This window comes from Magallana gigas, chromosome 2, assembly GCF_963853765.1.
Source record: "Magallana gigas chromosome 2, xbMagGiga1.1, whole genome shotgun sequence".
Classification (NCBI taxonomy): Eukaryota; Metazoa; Mollusca; class Bivalvia; order Ostreida; family Ostreidae; genus Magallana; species Magallana gigas.
In genome coordinates, this window is record NC_088854.1 from 19,219,361 (window position 1) to 19,239,683 (window position 20,323).

The 20,323-nt window shown below is 34.2% G+C and overlaps 3 protein-coding genes across 4 annotated transcripts; 2 read left to right on the plus strand and 1 right to left on the minus strand.

Annotated features, from left to right (window-relative positions):
* Nucleotides 1-658: 658 nt before the first annotated feature.
* On the plus strand, nt 659-4,475 carry LOC105325667 (uncharacterized). Of its 2 annotated transcripts, none has more exons than XM_020065933.3 (8): nt 659-845; nt 1,240-1,360; nt 2,102-2,209; nt 2,684-2,755; nt 2,840-2,899; nt 3,056-3,153; nt 3,710-3,898; nt 4,176-4,475. In XM_020065933.3, exons 2-8 carry the CDS (start codon nt 1,262-1,264, stop codon nt 4,396-4,398), a joined length of 849 nt encoding a protein of 282 aa, XP_019921492.2. In that variant the 5' UTR covers nt 659-845; nt 1,240-1,261; the 3' UTR covers nt 4,399-4,475. The 2 variants fall into 2 exon arrangements, with proteins under 2 accessions (XP_019921492.2, XP_011423635.2); XM_011425333.4 differs by having other exon boundaries at nt 661-862.
* Nucleotides 4,476-8,933: 4,458 nt separating this feature from the next.
* LOC105325675 (coiled-coil domain-containing protein 103) lies at nt 8,934-12,791 on the plus strand. The gene is made up of 4 exons (XM_011425341.4): nt 8,934-9,051; nt 9,188-9,351; nt 11,952-12,093; nt 12,397-12,791. Exons 2-4 carry the CDS (start codon nt 9,188-9,190, stop codon nt 12,775-12,777), a joined length of 687 nt encoding a protein of 228 aa, XP_011423643.1. The 5' UTR covers nt 8,934-9,051; the 3' UTR covers nt 12,778-12,791.
* A 417-nt stretch (nt 12,792-13,208) lies between these two features.
* Nucleotides 13,209-20,112, minus strand: LOC105325683 (uncharacterized). Its single transcript, XM_011425354.4, has 8 exons — nt 19,954-20,112; nt 17,905-18,026; nt 16,731-16,821; nt 16,494-16,563; nt 14,575-15,609; nt 14,176-14,390; nt 13,844-14,002; nt 13,209-13,494 (listed from the first exon to the last, which is right to left on the minus strand). The coding sequence occupies exons 1-8, from the start codon at nt 20,001-20,003 to the stop codon at nt 13,380-13,382; spliced, it is 1,857 nt and encodes a 618-aa protein (XP_011423656.2). The 5' UTR covers nt 20,004-20,112; the 3' UTR covers nt 13,209-13,379.
* Between the last annotated feature and the right edge of the window lie 211 nt (nt 20,113-20,323).

Below are 20,323 nucleotides of genomic sequence, written 5' to 3' on the forward strand. Positions count from 1 at the left end.
CCCAAACATCAAATAATTTTTTACAAAGGAGGTTAAAATTTCAACTCCTTTATAATACTAATAAATAATAATTACTGATACAGAAAAAGAAAAGTGTTTACACTGAATCAAAGGTTCATAAAAATGAACTACATTCTACAAACTCTACCAGGGTTAGTCTGAAAAGGATTCTTTTTAACAAGTGGTGTACATTTGAAAAACAGACTGGCTATGCATGTTTTTTTTGTTTTTTTTTTTGAATCGCGTCGACTTTAAGTATAATATCGATTAAGAAAAATGAGAGATTACAAAAAATTGCTTGGCAATGTGCCAAATGGACAATGACTCCCAAAATGAATACCGTATGGAATAAAATTATGGCAATAGGTAATTTAATAATAAACGAAGTTTCCTATGACAAACATATTAACCCTTTTTACTGAAATTGAATATCAAATACTTCGGCGAATAGACAGAAGAATTGATTCTGAATTCAATTCCCTCACAATGTATTGACTTTTAATGACAAGTCGCATCTTATTTTTCTATCATAAAGATGTCTAGTGTCGACAAGGCGAACTTTTTACACAAATTCAAAAGAATGATATTTAACTTAGCACAATAAATTATTGACATTAGAAATAACGATTTCCTTTCTTAGACGTCATCATTACATTCTGTGACGAGGAATTGCTCAATTAAATTTTCTTTTAATTATTGATTAGGGGCTATACCCACTTAACGTTTAGTAATACATATTGTAAAGTAAATGCTTCAGCAGCATATCGATTGGAGACCGACTGCTGAAATGACTTCTACCATGTGGAGAATGTATCTAAGTTAAGACAAATTGGATCTGGCTTTCGGTCAGTTTCTTTAGCAAGTAAGATCGTACTGTCTTCATAAATTTTTATAGCTAATCCGTAGACATTACATTTCACAGGTAGATGATTTTTCTTAGTTTATCAGCAAACCATGTATAGTATGGAAAATGAAATATAGTGTATATCAACTTATAAGCTTAATAGAAACGTTTCTCTACGCTAAGTGCTAATGAATAAAATCAAGCTTAATATTATCATCATTGTCACGCAGTCTCTCTTTTTTACTCTGTCTCTCCTTCGTTCACGTACTCTCTCTCTCTCTCTCTCTCTCTCTCTCTCTCTCTCTCTCTCTCTCTCTCTCTCTCTCTCTCTCTCAATAATTGATCATAATCGTGTCTCTTTGAATGGTTGATCAATATGAAATTTCCGATTGCAGCCCGTCCCACCTGACTGTCACGATGGAGAAAACGATGAAACGAGCGTCTGTCTTCTCCCTCAGCAGACCCAAGTCTACCAAGACTAAAAAAGAGATCATGTATGAACTGAACAAAAAAGTTGTAAGTGTCAAAGAGGGGTCACGGTTGTGGGGGGGGGGGGGATTTTGAGAAAATACCCTTATAGTGATACTTTTTTCCGAAATCCTGGCAGAGTGTTGGGGGAGGGGGGGGGGGAACCTAAATTAAATTAAAAACGTCGAACTCATTAGATGAAACATATAAATACTATATTTTGTTAAATTAAAGACCGAGATACATCATACTTTTCCTAACAGACTTGCCGTCACATATCAATTTAATACTTAATGCCTAATGCATACGAAATGACCCTAAAATGAATGCGCGAATTTAGGGGGGGGGTTGTTACCGAAAATAGGCCTTGGACCCGCTTCCGGCAAACATAATTATAATCCCTCACCCCCCACCCCACCCGCCCCCCACCCCCGAGGAAATTTTTTGGATGAAATGTATATGTTGCAATGTGTATGTATCTAATCTACAATAGAACAATTGTGTTATTTATTGACTTCTTTTTTACCTTGCTATAACGATATTTTATTCAACAACGAACAAATTGAAGACACTTGTTGATAACAGAGGGATTAAAAATCTAGCCACATTTGAAAAGGAAAGATAAGCCCAGAACTTCGATTTAACAGCAGCTGATAATAAATCTACAATATATTTATTCTGTCACTTTCTAACCTATTGAATCTACACACAGGGCAGAGAGTCCTAGCTTATTCAAAATGAGAATAAATCAAATGACAAATCAATATTTCTGACCAATGCATTTTACAGCCTCTACACAAATGTACGTTTGATCGCCAAAAGAGGAGTTGGCTAGGACCAGTCAAACCTCAACAAGCCTTACCCTCACGTTGGGCAAAGGCAAAGGGCGCGGTGTTCGTAAGTACTTGTACATTTTATGCGTACTACTTGTAAATCAAATATTAAAAATGTGCCAGTGTTGGTTACTATTATTGGAGATTTTCATTGTGAAATTCAACGTGATCTATTTACTTGGTTGCAGGGACGTCTCATTCAGCACATTTCTTTTTCATGTTCAATTTATTAATATTTTATAGTATATAGAGAATAAGAAATTCTATGTGGACTGATTGCTAGATAGCAAATACAAGGACTGACATCAGACTCAAAAATCATTGTAGTAACTTCTACTTAATCAAGGGAAAATGAGCTCTCCCCTCTAATATGTAACGTGTGGATCAAGAATATACGAACTTTCACTTCATTAGAAACAGTAAAATGTTTTCTTTGGTGGTTCCTTCGAGCTGTGAATGTAGTGATAGGTAAAGGAAAAATTCATTGCATGTATTTATTATAATTGTTCAATGTCCTGGTATTTTCATTTAATCACAGTTTCTGGGAATGAAACCAGCTTCCAGGAGGAGCATAGACGTTGATAGTTTGGTGAAGGCAACAAAGTTATTGGTGAGTTCCAAACTAAAGTGAAACACAGCCTTAAAGGAAACGGCACCTTTACAATTAACTTACTAAAATATAATCCAATTACAGAGATCATCAATGAATACTACAGCTGGAGAAACTATTTGTGAGGACGACGAGAGTGTTGAGGTACTAAAGTATTTGTTTTACCAATTTTACCCATGCAATGACAAGTAAGAATTTGGAAAAATCGTTTACGTGTTGTCGATCATATTTAAGGTTATCATCCTTTCAATTTCTTTAAAAAATAAAGACGATAAGGTTTATATGAATTCTCTGTTTTAGGCTGCCATTCTCCATAAACCGGTGATATCCAAACCATTCAAGACTAGTAGTGAAACAATCTGGTCGTGTCCAAGATCGCTGAAGCCCGTCAACGAACGGTAAACAGGCCCCTTAGTGTTATGCTGCTGTTTAGCAACTGAACATTATAAGAAGCATCTTCGTTAGCCAAGGGTTTACGATCCATCTCATCCTTGCTACCAAAGAGTTTACGATCCATTCCGCTCATCCCCGTTAGCCAAGGGTTTACGATCCATTCCGCTCATCTTTGCTAGCAAAGAGTTTACAATCCACTCCGCTCATCTTTGCTAGCAAAAAGTTTACGATCCATTCCGCTCATCTCCGTTAGCCAAGGGTTTACGATCCACTCCGCTCATCTTTGCTAGCAAAGAGTTTACGATCCATTCCGCTCATCTTCGTTAGCCAAGGGTTTAATATACGATCCACTCCGCTCACCTTTGCTAGCCAAGGGTACTAGTGTACGATCTTCTCTGCTTCTCTACAAGGAGCTGAGTGGATCGTAAACCCTTGGCTAGCGAAGATGAATATAAGGAAATATATACTAGAATCCAAATAGGATATATCTTTAATATATGTAGATTTTTATCCTAGATAGAGAACTAGAGTAATTCTTAACAACAATCATATATTTGACAGATGCAAGGATTTTGCGTTTGAGAAAACAAAAGCCAATCCTAGTGATAAGCAGCACTCGGCTGCTACCAATCTACAGGCTGTGTATCTAAAGAAGCTTCTGGAGGAAAAGGAGAAAGAAATCAAGTCACTACAGAACCAGCTTCATAAGGCAAACAACGAGAACGTAAAGCTCATCCAGGAGTTAGAGGGGTGAGGACTGGTTGTATATACATTTTAACAAGAAACCTTTTCGAACACGTCGTTAATTTTTGTCTTATACAATTTTTGCTATTATCACTTTCCATATGACAGGCACTGAGTGTGTCTACCGTTTACCTATACTAGACGGAATACATTTCTTTATTTGTTTCTGCGTCAAATGTATTCGATTCTATAGGGATATTTCATATGCCATAGATATAAAAAGTAAAACGACATGTTATGTGTATGCATGGTAACCTTTTATCGTTTTGAATCGGATTTTCAGGTACAGAGGGAAAAACTACGATGAAATGTATAAAGAGAACATGACAAACAAAGATTATCTGAACCGCGTATGTCGGGAAAACATCCTGTTGCGCGGGCAAATACGGAAGCAAGGAAATCGTGTGCTACAAAGACTAGGGGAAAAGGATGTAGAGGAAAAGCAGAATTTAGAGAAAACTGAACGACTGAGACTGACTAAGTCCGCCAAACCGAGACTGTGTTGAAATCGTGTTTCTTGACGCGTGACTTTCTTTATAAGAAAGACATGCATTTATTCAGTAATAAATTCTATGTAAATGTACCGGTGTATTTTTCAGTATACCATACTAGTATAGTAGTTGAGGGTCATTTTAATGATTTCCAGCGGAACAATGCAATCAAATTTCTTTTTTAAATCATGAACGGGTTCATATATTTATCAAGGTATAATTTTCGTATTTACTTATTGTTGCTGTCCTTTGGGTTTTTTAAAATCATCTAAATCATTATTTCCAAAGAAAAAATTGCTTTCAAAAAATAAATTGATTATTCAGCTTATTTGCACTGGGCAAATCGTGAGTAATGACATTGTACTGTATCGATTGTCAAATTTGAAAGTCAAATGTTGAGCTATAAGCAAGATTTTTAAAAGCAAGATACAGAGTTTGATTTTTTTTTTTGGTAAACAAAGTTCGGGCCTTGTTATTGTTTACATACGAGGGTTGTTCGGAAATTATTGAGACATTTTCTCTTATTTCCTTGGGGAAAAAGATAAATCCTTGAAATTTCACCAGAACGTACACCAGGATAGAGTTTATCAATGTAAAAAATTAATTGTCCATAGCATGATTGGATCATTCCTGGTAAGCTGACCAAATTGCCATCGCCCAGTGACCTGGCGAAACCACAAACTTACCGCAACGTCATTTTGACGCTTCTTATTGATCCTATTTTTTAACAAGAGGCCAATTGGCCTTAACGGTCACCTGAGTAGCATATATCCCATACACAAACTTGTCATGGAGTCTCATATAAGCATCTAATTAATTAGGTTTCATACTTGAGTAGAAAAATTATAAATTTGTAATGACGACCACGTTTCAAAAAGAACTGTGAAACCTATTATTTTGGTGAAAAACTAAAAGATCTGGTCTACAAAATCATGAATTCAGTTTTCCTTTCAGGTGTGTGGGAGTAAAGAAAATAATTTTTTAACGTTATATGCATTTAAATCTATACATCCATTTTGGCCCTGCCCTAGAGTCAAAACCCATCCTTGAGGGGACATGAAAATTAAAATTTCAGTAGAGGACTTCCTGGTAAACATAATTATTAGTCAGTTTTTTTTATACAGATGTGTGAGAATAGAGAAGAAAATGTTTAAACATTATATGCATTAACACTATATTGCCATATTGCGCCCCCACCTCCCCTTCATGTTTTGAACCCCTGACTCAGGGGCCATGAATTTCACAATTTAGGTCAAGGAGATTGTGGATATCATAACCATGTATTCATTTTTTTTGCCCACATGTGTGGGAGTAGAGAAGATTTTTTAAGATTTAAAACATTTTTACTATATGGCCATATTGGCCCAACCCTAGAGCCTGAACACCTAACAAAGGGGTCATGAATTTCACAATTTTAGTAGAGGCCCTCATGGGCATCATAACCATGTATTCAGTTTTTTGCTCACATGTGTGGGAGTAGAGAACAAGATTTTTTAAGATTTAAAATTTTTTTACTATATGGCCATATTGGCCCAACCCTAGAGCCTGAACCCCTGACCCAGGGGTCATGAATTTCACAATTTTGGTAGAGGGCCTCATGGACATCATAACAATGCATTTAATTTTTAACAAATATATATGGGAGTAGAGAAGAAGATTTTCTAAGATTTAATACATTTTTACTATTTGGCCATATTGGCCTCACCCTAGAGCCTGAACCCCTGACCCAGGGGTCATGAATTTCACAATTTTGGTAGAGGGCTTCATGGACATCATAATCATGCATTTAGTTTTTAACAAATATATGTGGGGGTAGAGAAGAAGATTTTCTAAGATTAAATACATTTTTACTATATGGCCACATTGGCCCCACCCTAGAGCCAGAACCCCTGACCCAGGGGCCATAAATTTCACAATTTTGGTAGAGGGCTTCATGGACAACATAACCATGCATTTAGTTTTTTCCTCACATGCGTGGGAGTAGAGAAGAAGATTTTTGAAAATTTGGCTTTTTTTGCATATTTGGCCCCGCCCGTGGCACCTCAGGGGTGGTAGAGCCATGAATTTCACAATTCAGATTCTTCTTACCATAGAGATGCTTTACACCAAAAATGGTAACGATTGGCCTGGTAGTTTTCAAGAAGAAGTTAAAAATGTAAAATTGTTAACGCACGACGCACGACGCACAACGCACGACGACGGACGAAGACCAATAGCAATAGGTCACCTGAGTGACTCAGGTGACCTAAAAACCCAACAAACGAACGGAAATTAGAATTAATTCTTCATTTCTCATCTTTTGTTTACATTTCAAGATGTCAACATTCGCATATTCCTTCTATTCTTAATTTTGTGAAGAAAAAAAATCGGGTCATTTCTAACTGAAAGTCAAATTACTGTGAAATGTCTCCCACAGTGATTGTTTGTACATATCTTAGAACTGTTTACATCAGTTAGTGTGTAAAAAGTACTTAAAATTTAGTCACTTGGTCTGAATTCTAGCTAAACAATTAGTGAAAAAAGACGATAAACTGAAGTTCTTTATCCCTTGCCATCGTATAGTTTTTGTTAAAGCAGTTGGGTGGTATTAAAAGGTCTTTTTCCGAAATTTCCATCAATTTGATGTATATTCGCTGCGCCGCCTTGACGTCAAATTTCTATATACTGTTGTTTTCAAATTCCTATTGCTTGGTAAATATATCTGTACCATATCCGTATTTCAACTCAAACACTCGTGAAACTTGATCAAAAGTTAGTCACAATAAATAGCAAAATTAACATTATATAATCTGATTTCTTTTAGTATAAGCTGTAAGTTTGCGGACACTTAGATAGACGATGTTTTAGTTTTTTTATTCTCCGAGTTTATGCTTGCGCCGGGTACCCTGACCACCGATTTGTTAAAATACCGTTTTAAACAAAATATTAAACAGTTTTTAAATATTAATTATTTTAATTATTTGTTAAGGTTTCTTCAATGTTCATGCCAACTTTCACCATAATTCGTCACTTAGAAATGGAAATATCCGTGTTGTCTCAAAAATTTCCGAACAACCCTCGTATGTGTTTCATTGGTTTAAGTTTAAGTTTCAAAAGTTGCTTTCTTCTGGTGAAAATATTCATGGACACATTAAATCAGTTTACCTTGTTTGCCACGAATCATTTTGTCAAAATTCAATTCTGACGTTATGCTTTACATTATTTGTAAACAAATATAAGACTCGAGCTTTGTTAACATAACAGTGAATGCTTTCCTCTGTATATCTCTGTTATAACTTGACTTCTAACATTCAAATTTTGGTCGATCATTCAAAATGTAAACCTTTTTATACATAAAACATATGAAATAAAATTTTGATCGCCTAAAATCGTGTCCAAGTCCCTTTAATGCGGGTGTAATTTAAGATTTATGCATACTGACTATCCATTAATTTCAAGGCTGGGGTACTTTTTTTTTTTTTTACACCTGATTCGATGGGGAGCCTCCAATTTTCAGATCTTCTTTCCTATTTTTCATTCCTTATTACTCCTTAATGAAAATGTGTTCTTAACAAGCGTTTTCTATATATACTCTGTCCCGGGTTTTTGCTTCCACCACTTTTCGCTTGATATTTCGATATTCATAAATAACTTTGTACTTAAACTACGTTCATCCACTAATATGAAAAATGTCCATATTATCTGTTTTGCAACGCCCCTTTATCGCACCAGGTTTCATTACACAACCCAAAATAATATGTCTACGGGTATTTTGCATTGCATCGGCCATGAAAGAGCCCGGATGATAACGTTGAAAAATTGTACGATGCATTCCGAGTGAGTTACGAATGGTGTAAAGATGTAAACATTTCTCATTATAAATCTCCGTAAGAAATTTGTTTTCGTTCCTGTGAACTTTTATGAGTATAAAATGCAGGCACGTAGCATCGTTTTTGAAAGTGTGTGTGTGGGGGGGGGGGGGGGTGAATCTTGACAAGCAAAAAAATTCAAAAATCCTGAAAATCCTGATCCGTGTGTGTGTGTGTGGGGGGGGGGGGGGCAAGTATTCCTTTTTTCCTTTAAATTAAATTTCATTGTTCATTTCCTTATTTTCAATTTTACATGGGGGGGGGGGGGCAACTCCATGTTTATTCAATTGTTTGCATATAAATTTAAGAAAAATTTTTGCTGCGCAAAAAAATGGGCACCTCCCTCCCCCCCCCCCCCCCCCATGCTACGTGCCTGAAATGACAATGTGTCGATGAAGATATCATGGATATTTTTCCTTTTATTAATTTCAACTGTATTTCTTTCATATGTATGTATATTTTTCGTAAAAATCATCAAAAAGTGATGGAATCAATAACTTGGGACAGACTATAGCTATGATACATGTAAAACGTCCCAGGTTATAAATCATAATAAATAACACTGATTAAAGTTATAGTGAATTTTTTAAATGTAATGCAGAGCAGTGCACTTAAAATTCTAGGTGCCTGTGATTTACTTTACTTTGCAATTTGTCTTTGGAAGCATAGGTTGAGCTTTATGATAAAAAATTTGTTGATGAGCGAATCTACGGAGGGCCGAATCAATATAGAACCTAAGCGTCTACGTGACACAGATTAGCAAGTGTTTACATGTTGGCAAGTTGCTTTACTTAATTTTACAGAAACCTGAACTGAGAAGGTAAACTAACTGTTTTTATTGAAAGAAATAATCGATTTATTATATTGATATTACCTTTTTGATACATAATTTTCATTCATTTTCTATTCAAGATTTATTTTTACCAATAAACAAATGTACCATATCCATGTTATAGATGTCGACAGAAGACAAAAAGAGCCACGACGATGATACTATGGATTTCAATAAACTTGAAAAGGAGTTAGCCATGGCTGTGGAACAAGATCAGCGATATCATAGAGAAAACGATGCGAAATTTAGAGCGGTTCATCAAAAAGTAGGATCATATGAAGAATTCAGGTAACTTTCTTTGTTCGCCTATTTGGTTGGAAAGATAATATAAATGAAGAATATCAGGCAAGGTTTTCCATAAATAATTTTTCATGCACGCAAGTTTACAGTAAACATTTATATATGCCAGTCAAATATTTAGTGTTACAGTATGTAATATTTCTGTGCGCGTCGGTAAAACACCATCTTCGCTAGCCAAGTGTTTTTGGTCTACTCCACTCCCCAGAAAGGTGTCCGGTCAAGTCGTACACAGACCAACTCGTACACAGGTCAAGTCGTATACAAAATTTCCGCATAAAAAAACGAAAATCAACTCGTATACAAAAAAATTCCCGTATACCTAACTGAAAGTCAACTCGTATACAAAAATCCCCGTATATTTAACCGAAAGTCAACTCTTATACAAAAAAATCACCAAAATTTGAAAGTCAACTCGTATACAAAAAGTTAGGAACAAAACTTAGTAAATTCATACATGTATAATTGTGCATTATCATTAAACTCGGTAACGATGTGAAATTACAACAAAAATTAACGATTATTAATTGTGTAAATCCAATCATTATTATTTGGTAATTATTTCTACACATCAAAACAATAATTGTTAAAACAACAAGTGCGGTGCGGTGTTTCTTGCTTCTCCAAACGGATGTCTTCTCAAAGGCTAATTAAGATACTCCTCATTATTTTGTTTGAAAAAAATATATCCAACTTTCCGTTTTTATATGTCATTTCCCAAACTTCTTTCAACATGGTACGAACCTGTGTGTTTCCTGTCGACGAACTGTAAGTAATATACCATTGATTTATAAGTTAAAAAATTGTTTGTTCATATAATGAGTGAAAAGTGAATATTAAAGTCACATATGAAATTTCTTTAAATAATTATATATATATATGTGACTTTTGTAATATTCAATAAAAACATATTTAAAATTAAATAGACAGATATACGGCTAGCAATCTATTGCCTACTTTAAAAAGACATACTGGTTAATTAAACTAATTAATATTGGAGCTGAATTGGAATTTTTCATATCAATTTTTCATTGTATATGAATGTACGGGAATTTTTTGTATACGAGTTGACTTTCGGTTTAGCATACCTATTTTATATGCAGAATTTTTTGTATATGAGTAGACTTTTAGTATTTCATGCTGAAATGTTTGTATACGAGTTGACTTTCGTTTTTTTATGCGAAAAATTTTGTATACGAGTTGACCTGTATACGAGTTGGTCTGTGTACGACTTGACTGTAAATCCCCAGAAAGGAGAGGTGCGAGTCAGAAACCCTTGACTTAGGTTCCCGATGAACACTGCACATGGTCTCTATTAAGGTGCTCTGCTTTGAGGTCATTAATAATAAATTATGTGTTTCATTGTTGCTTATCTCCTAATTGTCGTCTCTTGTAGTTTGAGACACAGTAAAATTATCATTATTGCAGCAGTAATTAGGTCATCAAGTGTTAGTTCATGAAAAGCAAAACATATCTTTGGGAGGAACTAGACACATAAGTGATCATCAGACTGGTTTGATTGCTGGTGCAAGAACGCTCAGTTGGTAGAGTTCCTGAATAGACATTCAGGTGGCCAGTGTTCAAATCGTAATTGCCTGGTGCATCATTATTTCTACCATCCTGTTACATTTTTTGCTGTGACCAAAGTCATTGACCAACCTGTGGAACTGTCAGGTTAACCCCTGCAAGATTACATAAATGGAAAGAATTTGACAGTTAATTTGGTTCATTTGTGGGCATCAAAAGCCCCGTTAGTTGAGCAACTAACAAGATAATAGAGACCTGGATTTGAATCCCTGTCATTATTTCTCCCATTCCATTATCAATTAATGATTTATCAAATTGAATGCCATTTGATTTGATATGTAGTATTGAAAATTTAAAATGAATTACCTTAGTTGTGTGCAAAATATTTGGGATACAATATTTAACCTATCTATATACTATAGTCTGTCCCAAGTTATTGCTTCCATCGCTTTTTGATGATTTTTAATAAAATTACACATACCTGTGAAAGAAAAACAGTTGGAATCGTTAAAAGGGAATATATCCAAGATATCTTCATTGAGCAATTATCCCTTTCCACTCAGAAAAATTCACAGGAACGAAAACAGATTCCTTACGGAGATTTATAATGGGGAATGTTTACATCTTCTCTCCATTCGGAATACACTCGGAATACATCGCGCAATTTTTTAACGTTATCATCCGGGCTTATTAATGGCTGTTGCAATGCAAAATCTCCGTAGACTTTCAATTTCGGGATGTGTATTGAAACCTGAGGCGGTAGAGGGGGCGTTTCAAAACAGATAATCTGGACATTTTTTATATTAGTGGATGAACGTAGTTTGAGCACAAAGGTATTTACTATTATTGAAATATCAAGCAAAAAGTGGTGGAAGCAAAAACTTGGGACAGAGTATAGTAAATATGGTGCACCTATTAACAATGACCTTGATTTCTGCTGCTCTCAACGTTATTGGTACATGTAATACTGTACTATACTGTGAACAAATCGTATTCATCAGCAAATAAGACCATATTATTAATAGAACTCTGTTTTAATATTATATCATACTTTTTTTCTCCAGGGATATTGTCCTGGCTTCTCACATTAAGCCTTTACAAAAAGGTGACACTTTGGAAAATATGACGTTTGAAGTCAAGTGGAATTCACTTGCAGGCAAAAATAAAGCCAACCAATCAAAAGACAGCACAACTGAATTTAAAAAAGTAAGAATTATCTTTATGTACTTTAAAACACCTAATTAAGGTATATGTCATTGTACCAGTATATCAGGTACAGATTTTTTGCTAAAAATGAATGTATATAGGTAATTATTGAGGTTTGAAATATATTTTCTTTATTTGTAAGTTATTTTTATTATATAATGTTTGTTATTTTATGTGTAAATATATACATGTATTGGATTAAAAAATAATACTCTTAAAGAGAACCACATGTAGTTACAGTAACATTAAAAGATTGTAAATAAAATATTTTATCGATAATATTGTAAGACATTTTCACTACAGGGCACCATCTTGCCAAAAGACAGCCAGGAGTTTACCCGAGACTGGCGACGCTATCACAAATCAGCTCCGGATCAGTACAACTATCTCCTCCAAATCGGTGGGACGCATCTTGGACAGATATTCAAAACTGACATTAATCTCCTTGGTGATTTTCTGTTAGCACTAGACTCTGAATACCAAAGTCAAGACAGTGAGAAAGTGTTGGAGATTTTAGAAAGCTTGTGTTCGGCTCAGAGATTCACTCTGTCTGTTCAGTTTTTAAGTGGGAAAGAGAAGAAGTCGTGTGATTCTTTGATACAGAAACTCGAATCCTCTTGTGATGATTCTGCTTGGAAAGAGAGGATAGCAAAATCGAAAACTTCATATCAGTTAAATAAATGATTCTAGTAATTCCATGAATGTGTCCTTCATTGTATATAACCAGTTAATTTAACAGGGTATGAAATATTTGGGTTCTCATAACTTTGGTATCAATTCTTCAAAAGAATTTTTACAACCAGGATTAGGTATTTAATATTGAGCTGGCTGTCTGGGGGTCCTCAACCCTTTGAGAAAAATATCAGCATGAACTGTTTTAATCTTTAGAAACATGATGTTTTGCTTGAATCTAATTTTAAGAAAAATATAGAACAAACAGCATTTTCTGATACAAAAAAATTGATTTTCCAACACTCAGTTGATAGTCAGTAGTCTGGTTCTTCATCCACTTAAATATGAATTTAAAGAAAAAATGTGACAGGTAGTGGAGGACCCTTTGAAGATCTAAGGTTTTAGTCTCAGTCAAATTAATTGACAAATATTACAGCAGAGTAGTAAATGTAAATGTATTTTAATGACAATATTTAATATGTACATACAATATGGTAATTAAAAATCTATAATTTATGGTAATTCAATGAATGTTGAAATATGACAATTCCCATGAGACTGAAAAATCAATCTACAAAAACGTAGACATGTAATGACTTCCACTGTTGATTGCATCACTTTTTCAGAAATCCCCTGTCCATGTCACCGGACCCTCTCTGTAGCTTGTACTTGTTCCTTTTAAGCCTGTCTTCAACAGAGCTCTTCTCTGCATGATTTGACATCAAAGGACTGAAAAACATCAAACAATAGTGACTAAATTGATAAACTATTGTAACTGTTTTCACTTTTAAATTCACCAACCGAATCACATGGATTCAGCTCACTTTGACCTTTGTTCCTTGCAATAGTTCCATAAAGCATAGGGAAAAACTGGCATTGCCTTTTTGAACTGAATGACTGAAAATTTGATAAATGATCAACCTTATGAACAGTTTCTTCTCCATTTTGAAATTATATTGTGCTGATATTGATTTACCAAGCTGATAAAAATTAAAATGTATGTCTGTGGACAGCTTACATATACAAATTACTGTAGGTACTATACACAGATTGTGTGCATACAATATTGATGCCTTACTTGAGGAACTCTGCCTCCTGTTTACTCCTCAGGGCCTCTTCCTCCTTTCTGTCCTCCTCCGTATACCTCTTTACATTAGATTTACGCTGGTCCTCCCTCCACTGAGCATTCTGCATCATCTCCTCCAATCGTTTTTTCTTCTCCTCATCTGTCAGCTTCCTATTTGTAAAGATATGGGAAATTGAAAACTGTACATTATAAATTATTCCGGAGTTCCTGAATGCAAGTGATAGTATTTTTTTTTTATTGCCAGAAAATACCTTTTATTTGAAGGAAACATAAATTGGCTTATTTTACTGTCAATATTAAAACAATCAAAAAACAAGTTAAACCTTTTCACTGGGGATCTACTTCTGCCCCTCTGAGTCTTGAGCCCTGACTTTGATCTTGGAGATCTTGTTCGTTGCCTTGGTGACCGTGACCTTTTTTCTGATCTGGAATACTTTTCAGTTTTTCTGTCTGGTGATCTAGATTTCTTTATTTCATCCCTCTTTCCTTGATCAGGAGATTTGGTGTTTCCTTTAGGTGGGTCATTGGTTTTTAACTTCTGTGTAAAGATATAAAACAAGAATATTGGAACATTAGTAGTTGCAAGTAGATTTTTTTAATTTAGTATCAGGTATTATTTTTAAAAAATTTAAATGCATGCTGGAATAAACCATACAACGAGCTGTTTAATGCCTCATCATAGTCTAAATGAGTTAAATCTGTTGGGGAAACAAGTCACTTACAATGAGTCCATACTGTTTGATGGGTTTCCTTTCAGTTTCACTCTCGCTGCCTGAACTTGAGCTACTGGAACTCTCTGTCCTCTTGTTCAGTGGCTTGTTCCTCTTTGCTGGTGGACTGTCTTCAGATTCTGAAGAATCATGCCTTTGTTGGTGTGATACACGTTTCCTCTCACTATTCTTTTTGTTGGCCCCACCAGACTCTGATTCACTGTCAGAGGAGTCTTGTCTTTTTGATTTACTTGTTCTATTGGAATCTCTACTATGCTTAAGTTTTTTAACTGCTTCACTGTCTGAAGAACTACTTCGTCTCCTTCCTTTCCTGGATTGTTTCCCCTGAGATTTGTCTCTGGCTGCAGACTCCGAGTCCGAGGAGTCCTGTCTCCTCTGTCTAACACTTTGTTTACCTCTTTCACTAGTTCCCCCATTAGATTTTGATCTCCTCTCTGACCGGTAGCTGTCTCTTCCCACTCTCTTGTTTCTACTCTCTGTTTCACTGTCTGATGAATCTAGTCGTTCTCTATTGCTTTGTCTGCCTGACGGTCTTCTATGATGATTCTGATCTGGATCACTGTCATCTCTAGGATCATTCCCTCGTCTTCGGTCTTGATCCCTTCTCCTATCATACCCATCATATTTATGTCCTGACCTTCCTGAGAAATCTCTACTACTTGTTCTGCCATGGTCAGCTGAATCTCTGTATCTATCCCCTTTTGAGGAGTGATGTCTGTCATAAGAGTCCCTATTTTGATGTGAGCTGCTTGATCTTTGTCTGTCGTCATCATCCAAGTCATCACTTTCTTTCTTTTTGTATTTTTTCTGAGACCTAGAGTCCCTGTGATGTTCAGAATCGTTTTGATGTCTAGAATGCTTCTGTAGCTCATGATCTTCTCTGTGTTTTCCTTTTTGTTTATCTGTTCTCTCAGACCCTCCTTGCTTCTTATTGAGAATGTTTAGGTACTTTTTCATTAGATCATCATCAGAATCATCAGAAATGCTTTTTTGCTTCTTTTTTGCTTTCTTTTTCTGCTTTTCCAACTAGAATTAAAGATGAGTTGTAATTAGGGATGTCAATTTTATTCGGTTGGCTTAGTCAATTAATCGGAGGCTTTAGTCGAGCGATGGTCGAGTACTCGATGATTTAAGCGTATTTGAAACTTTTAGTCTTTTTTTAATCAAATAATGTTACTGCCACATTGTTCTTCTCTTAAATTAAAGAACATTTAAAACTTATGATAACATATACTAAATGTATTTGAATTAAGATAAATTGGAAAGTATTTTATCTAAATACCCGTTAGAAAATGTTCTGGCTTTTCCTTTTTTCTCATGACTCTTACATATATATAAATGAGCTCAGTATCATCTTAATAGGCAAATTAAATGTGACAAAGTCATTGTCCTTGCCTAATCAACAATCAAAGTTTTAATGATTATACAAACAAACGTCTTAAGATAATTGTTGATTATACAAACATCAAATCCAATAAATAACTTAGAAGAAACACAAATTGTTCTCAAGTAACGGTTTATGTCTCGAAGTAAATCAAAAGAGATTTATAATTAGCCGCTTGAAATATACACAAGGGACATTGATGGAAAATTGCGTAACTTACGGATTAAACATGTCGATAAAAGAAAAACTTTTATCAACACTCGTAGAACAAAAACTGCCGCGTTAAGAAAAAATAAATATTACCAGGTATTTTAAAATTCTATTCACTTTATTACGAGTAGTCGACTAAGAAAATTTTAGTCGATGATCGTTGTGACCGAGCGATAGTCGAGTACTCGTTGACATCCCTAGTTGCAATGGTATAAATATTATTGAAAACTTCTAAACTTCTTAATTGTGTTCAAAGAAAATTCCCATCTTAGTCTTATGCTTTGGTAACTTCACTTAATAAACAAAACTTGCTTACATTTTTTTGCAACTGTTTCATTCTCACAGGATTTTCGAGAAGTTTTTTCTTGGCATCCTCTTCCCGCTTTCTACAAGTTCAATTCGTTTACTGACAGATATAATACAAATACTTGAAATGAAAAAAATTAATTGGTTTATTTCCCTTTCTTACAAAGACAGCTATATTTGTAAATTTGTACATGATTATGATTACCTGGTAATTTAGATAGAGCTGATTGTACAGAGAGTTTTTTACCTGATAGCAAACAATGGATCCTCTCGTGCCTTGTTTTGCATATCAAGTTGAATATTGGCTTTAATTCTCTCATTAAATAAAGCAATGTCATCTAAAAAATCAAGGGATATGAATGTATATGTTGAAATTACCTGGACAGTGATTTTGGAGATCAATGGCATTTTAATTCAAAGACAGAACTAAATTTTACAGTGAACAAGTAGTAGAACATATAATCTATATTTCTTCTCATTAATTTTTTTAAAACCTTACCAGAATCTCATAGCAACACCTTATAGTACAGGCAAATCATAATGAGAGCAGCCCAGTGAAATTTCACTATGGTATTTAACATTTTGCAGATGTATAAACAGTTTACTGTACACTACTTCTCCAACTTTTTGTGGTGCATGTACTAGCATTTTGTCATGATAATTGGTATCTGGTTCTTTCGCCCTATCTACCTGTTTGCCTAAGTCCATTCACTCAGAGTTTGTTCCCCATGATTATTGTTCACCCTTGTTCGCTCCACATCCCGTTTGCTCTATTGTATATACATATTATGTAAAAATATCTTTTAATGTTTTTTTTAAAGACTTAATTGGTTTAAAGGTAATGGTTACTTTAATCCTGTAAATTATGGATAGCCTCTTTCTCTATGTTCGCATCATATTATATGATATATAACAAACAGAGAAATAGGAGAGTTATATATGATAGGTCCAATAAGGAAATGAGCAGCAGCTCTTTTCATTTATATTAATATTTTGAACACTCTTTAAGTTTTTCATTATAGTTAATAATTAATCTTAGGCCATGCAGCTAGGTCAGTATGGTACCGTCATTAGAATATGTGTTGAATTCCCTGAATACAGGTTTTATTCATTATTAAATTTATATATAATTTGATACTCTATTTACAAAGAAAAATCATTTTGAAATTTAATAATTCTTAAATCTAAATCTGGGCGAACAAATTTAGGGCGAAAGGACTCTGGGCGAATGGAAATTAGGGCAGACAACATCAAGGGCGGACAAATTTTAGGGCGAACAAACTCACATTCACTAATGATACATGATTAACAAAAATATCAATACATGTTTATAGCAAACATTACAAACTATAAAATTCACGTCTGATAATTTAGATGTAAATGTACAGTATAACCTGTATTCATTTAATCAAAAAGCTAACCATCTTTAACTGTTTCCACTGCCTCTTCAATGTGTTTGTCCACACGTTTTCCAAGCAGGTAGTCTTCATTCTCAGGTTTACTTTGTTTGTACATCCACTCCATGGTTCCTTCCTTTCCTGCCCTAAAAAGGTCAATTTCTTCTAAATCACTGACAATTCAAATTTCATGTAAGCATTTGGTCTATCTTTTTTCTTGTTTTGTACCTTTTAAAATGTTTAAGAACAGTTAATTCTAATACATTTTTGGTTATACAAATGTTTTGTGAATAAAATCGATCTTTTTGAAGACAGAAACATGATTTCCTGGTTGCATTACATTTCAACCTTTTTTAAACACCCGAGTGGAAAAATTGACATATATAATATTTTTGATGACTGTTTTATTATGGAGTAAACATGTCCAAGTACTTGCCCTGGTGTTAAACACGATGCACTTTTTTTCAAAAAAACATAATCCGAGATAAACAGAAAATGAGTCCCATTTAGTAGGTAAATTAGCTATATCATTCAGGTATTTAACAAGCAAATGGGAGTCAAACCACCAAACGGGGTGTGGTGGACAACCTGTTAAAGGTTGTAATGATATACATAACATTGTTGTGCAATTTAAGTAAGTTAATGGATATTTTGTGGACTAAACTACATATGCATGTTCAAAAAGGTTTGTAATGTATAAAAATGTATTTTTCCTCTGCAGATTATTTTTAACAGACTTAAAATCCACGCGAAGCTGATCCGCTTCGCGGCTGCTACATTGCAAGTACATGGGACGAATTCTTACTGTGACCTGAGCGTAGCCTGGTCACGGTAAGATTGGTCCTACTAAACAGAGAACTCTAAAGAACTCTAGAGAACCCTAGAGAACTCTGGGATTTTTTCATTTAAAAGGGCTAATAAATGCTTTATTATGCATGTATCTGTTAAGTAACATGTTATACTACATACATAAACTCATTAAAGTTGATTTTAAACTAATTAAAGACAAATTCCCGAAGGAAATCTAGTCGGCGTGATCGTCAAACTCCGATCCCGATCTAATGTCATTTAGACATTGTTTCTATATACAGGTTACCTCAAGCCATTGGTATAATAATGCACGTAAAAACACAACAAAATATATATTAAGCTATCACATTTCAATGATCATATTCTGTTGTTATAAATATAACAACTTACGTACGTTATTATCATTGTAAAGAAAAAATGTATCTTGCTTTTTACTGTTAACGAATGACTCTTAAATTTCATTTGATCATTAAAAATGTATTCCTAAAGCATATTGTAAATAATTAATAAAAAACAGAAATATAGAATTTGACCACAATCGTGAACATGCCTCTTTAATTTCTTCTGTAAGGAAAAGGCAATTTATGCACTATTTTTAAAGCCTTTATATCACTTAATTAATATTTACAATTTCTAGTGTCATAGTGGATCTCGGATATTCTTTCGATTGTCCATTTATAAATGCATATTCATGGAGAAGAGTTGTTTTATTACACTCAGCCGTAAAAGTATCAAGATTTGAAGTTGACGACAAGCAAAAAGTCAGTATCTTAATTAAAATCATAACAAATCACAAACGGAGAATAAAGACACTAACGCTACAAATTATAAAATATAATTAACCTTAAATAAAATCCATATTAAGAATTATATTAAATGTTGAAAGAATTTAAAAAAGAGTAATTTTAATGGACTTGTAAACTGTTCGGGATCGAGATCCTTTGAATAATTTAGTCTCCCCCAACTTGATGTTTTGCGTGAAATAATTAATATTTACTTAAATCCAAATATTTTAAATATATATTTCGACTAAAATACAACTTTTTTTATCATATAAAATGCAAAAATATGTTCTAAATACTTTAAATATGAAAAAATCCCCAGAGTTCTCTAGAGTTCTCTAAAGTTCTCTAGAGTTCTCTGTTTAGTAGTACCCCGGTAAGATTATTCTTTCTAAGATAAGGACCAACGCACCTGTGTTAATCTACATGATCTATTCATCATGATTAACACCGATTCGGTCAACTTCCTCATTAGACTTACACTTTCTCTTTCATAAGCTGTTTTATCTTCCTTTTTTCGTTATAGTCCATTTTGTGATTTTTGAATTTATCTCAGTAATTCAAATGTAAACGTTTTCTGAAGACTGGACCTGTGTTTGAAATCAATGAGGAAACCATGGAGTGCAACCTAAAATAAGAACCAAATACTTCCGGATTATAGAAATTTTAATATAGAAAATCGACTGTACTAATTAATTTTCCATTCACAATATTTTTTTCTTCTTTTAACGCGCAGTGTTCGATTTCATATTTCTGTTTGATGATATACAGTTTATTTTAATAAATATAAATGTGTCGTGCGAGCGGAAAACTGTCGTTGAATTTGAGCACGATATTTATAAAGTGTTCCA